This window comes from Naegleria gruberi (genome assembly GCF_000004985.1).
Source record: "Naegleria gruberi genomic scaffold NAEGRscaffold_272, whole genome shotgun sequence".
Classification (NCBI taxonomy): Eukaryota; Heterolobosea; class Eutetramitea; order Acrasida; family Naegleriidae; genus Naegleria; species Naegleria gruberi.
The window spans coordinates 6,215-8,183 of NW_003163089.1; the positions used below are offsets into that span (position 1 = coordinate 6,215).

A 1,969-nucleotide genomic window follows, 5' to 3' on the forward strand; every position below is an offset into this window, starting at 1 on the left:
CAGAGGCAATTAACATACACCCAACGAATACTATAACACATCCTCCAACTACAAATGATACAACTTGAATGGCAGTTGCATATTCTTTTGGAATGAAATCAAATCTCTTAATACCAGACATGATACCAATTAGGAGAATGATCAAAATGGCCAACATGACAAATAATGTGGCAATAATGGTCATTGAGGTTCGAATAATTTTGGAGGTTTCCTTAGTGATGGCTCTCATCAGTGTAGCTGTACTCCAACTAGTATTTGTGTGTTAAAATATTTTGGAAATTCGAATACTTACAACATGTTTTGAACGAAAACAATGATTGAAAACAGTGTCAAGAAATTACTTGTCATTGTAAAACTGTTCAGACCAAGAAATACTTGCATGGCAATAAATAATTTCCATTCAATTAATTGTCCTGCTTCAATCTTTTCTCTGATGACTAATTGTAAGGTTTCGTTTACAACTCTTACAAGTAAACTAAATATTTGAACTGTTACATAAATACCAGTCATAATGAACAGTATCGTTTGGTTTCTCTTTAGTTTCAGTTTTCTTGTAACTCTAATGATGAATCCAATAAGAACAAAAATGTAAACTGAAAAGAGAATGAGAAATATTATTGTATTCGAAAGCACTAAACCACTGGCCCAAATAGGTTTCATTTGATCCAAGGTAACATTCGTATAACCTTCACCATTTACAATTACTGATGATGAATCTAATAGTGCAAATAAACGTTCTGACATTTTTTGTATGATTATTTGTAGATGTTGGTTATTGTGTTGTTCTTGAAAATGGGTATCGATGCTAGATCATAGATTCGAATATCTTCTCTTTATAGAGAAGGGAAAATAATCATGACTATTTGAAATCAAATTAGTAGAAATGAAAACATGATTGGAAGGAAGCTATCAATTCTATATTTATTCGAATCTATTTATTAGGACGAGCCAAAAAAGTACAAGTCGAAAGGTCATACACATCAGTTCATTACCAACATTTCTGCAAAAAACATTTGGCTGATGTCCAGTAAAGAGGCAGATGGAATGTATTCTTTTCTCCTGTCTGAAATAATCTCAGTACTATACCCAATTGTCTTTATTTTATCGAAACATATGCTCAAAAAAATTGTCATACTATGGTCCCACCCTTGTCCACCCTCAAAGGTTCTATCCTAATACTTTAGAATGTGATTTAACCAATTCTCAATTATTTAACTGGAATAAATTTTGAAACGTGCAAATTTGAAACTGTCTTTTAATTTGTTCAGATTGATTTAATTTTTTCTAATCCAATCCGCTACCCGTTTTGTCGCCTGTTCTTGAACTTCTAAACTAAACACCAGTAGATCTGTTTTACCATCCACATAGGCATCTTTTGCGAGACTTAAACACTCACTAAACAATCTGTCAGCTACTCTGCCATTGTACTGTTCTAATCTAGTTTGTGGAATTTGGGTTTCTAGTAATTGCAAGAGATGCTCTTCTTCAAATTGGATAAGATTATCTGGATGTTCTATGGAATACTTTTTAACCAACAAGACCAATATGTTGACGATATCTGAATATGATAAAGCAGAAAATGTAATGTGTTTTCTAATTCTAGATTTCAATCCTGGGTTAATCTCTATGAAATTAGCAATTTCTTGGTCATAGCCTGCAAAAACAATAATTGGAGTATCGTCTTTGCCACTAGTGAGTTCCGTCATGATAACCTCAATACATTCCTTTCCAAAATCATTGCTTGATTTTCCTCTTGAAAGAGAGTATGCCTCATCAATAAACAGCACACCACCTCTGGCTTCATCAATCACCTTTTGAGTTTTTGGTGCTGTGTGTCCTACATATTCACCAACAAGATCGGNCCTTCCCACTTCTTTGACAACATTCTTCTTGATAATTTGGAGCTTGTGAAGAATATTAGAAACCAATCTAGCAACCGTTGTTTTGGCAGTTCCTGGTGGTCCTCTGA

General features: G+C 33.6%; 2 protein-coding genes across 2 annotated transcripts; both read right to left on the reverse strand.

The window, feature by feature from the left end:
- Nucleotides 1–288: 288 nt before the first annotated feature.
- On the reverse strand, nucleotides 289–744 carry NAEGRDRAFT_76683 (uncharacterized protein; the record flags this gene model as incomplete). The annotated part of the gene is made up of 1 exon (XM_002668358.1): nucleotides 289–744. One exon carries the CDS (start codon nucleotides 742–744, stop codon nucleotides 289–291), a length of 456 nt encoding a protein of 151 aa, XP_002668404.1.
- Nucleotides 745–1,274: 530 nt separating this feature from the next.
- Nucleotides 1,275–1,904, reverse strand: NAEGRDRAFT_76684 (uncharacterized protein; the record flags this gene model as incomplete). The annotated part of the gene is made up of 1 exon (XM_002668359.1): nucleotides 1,275–1,904. A coding segment is annotated over one exon (630 nt), but the record flags the coding sequence as incomplete, so codon positions are not given.
- Between the last annotated feature and the right edge of the window lie 65 nt (nucleotides 1,905–1,969).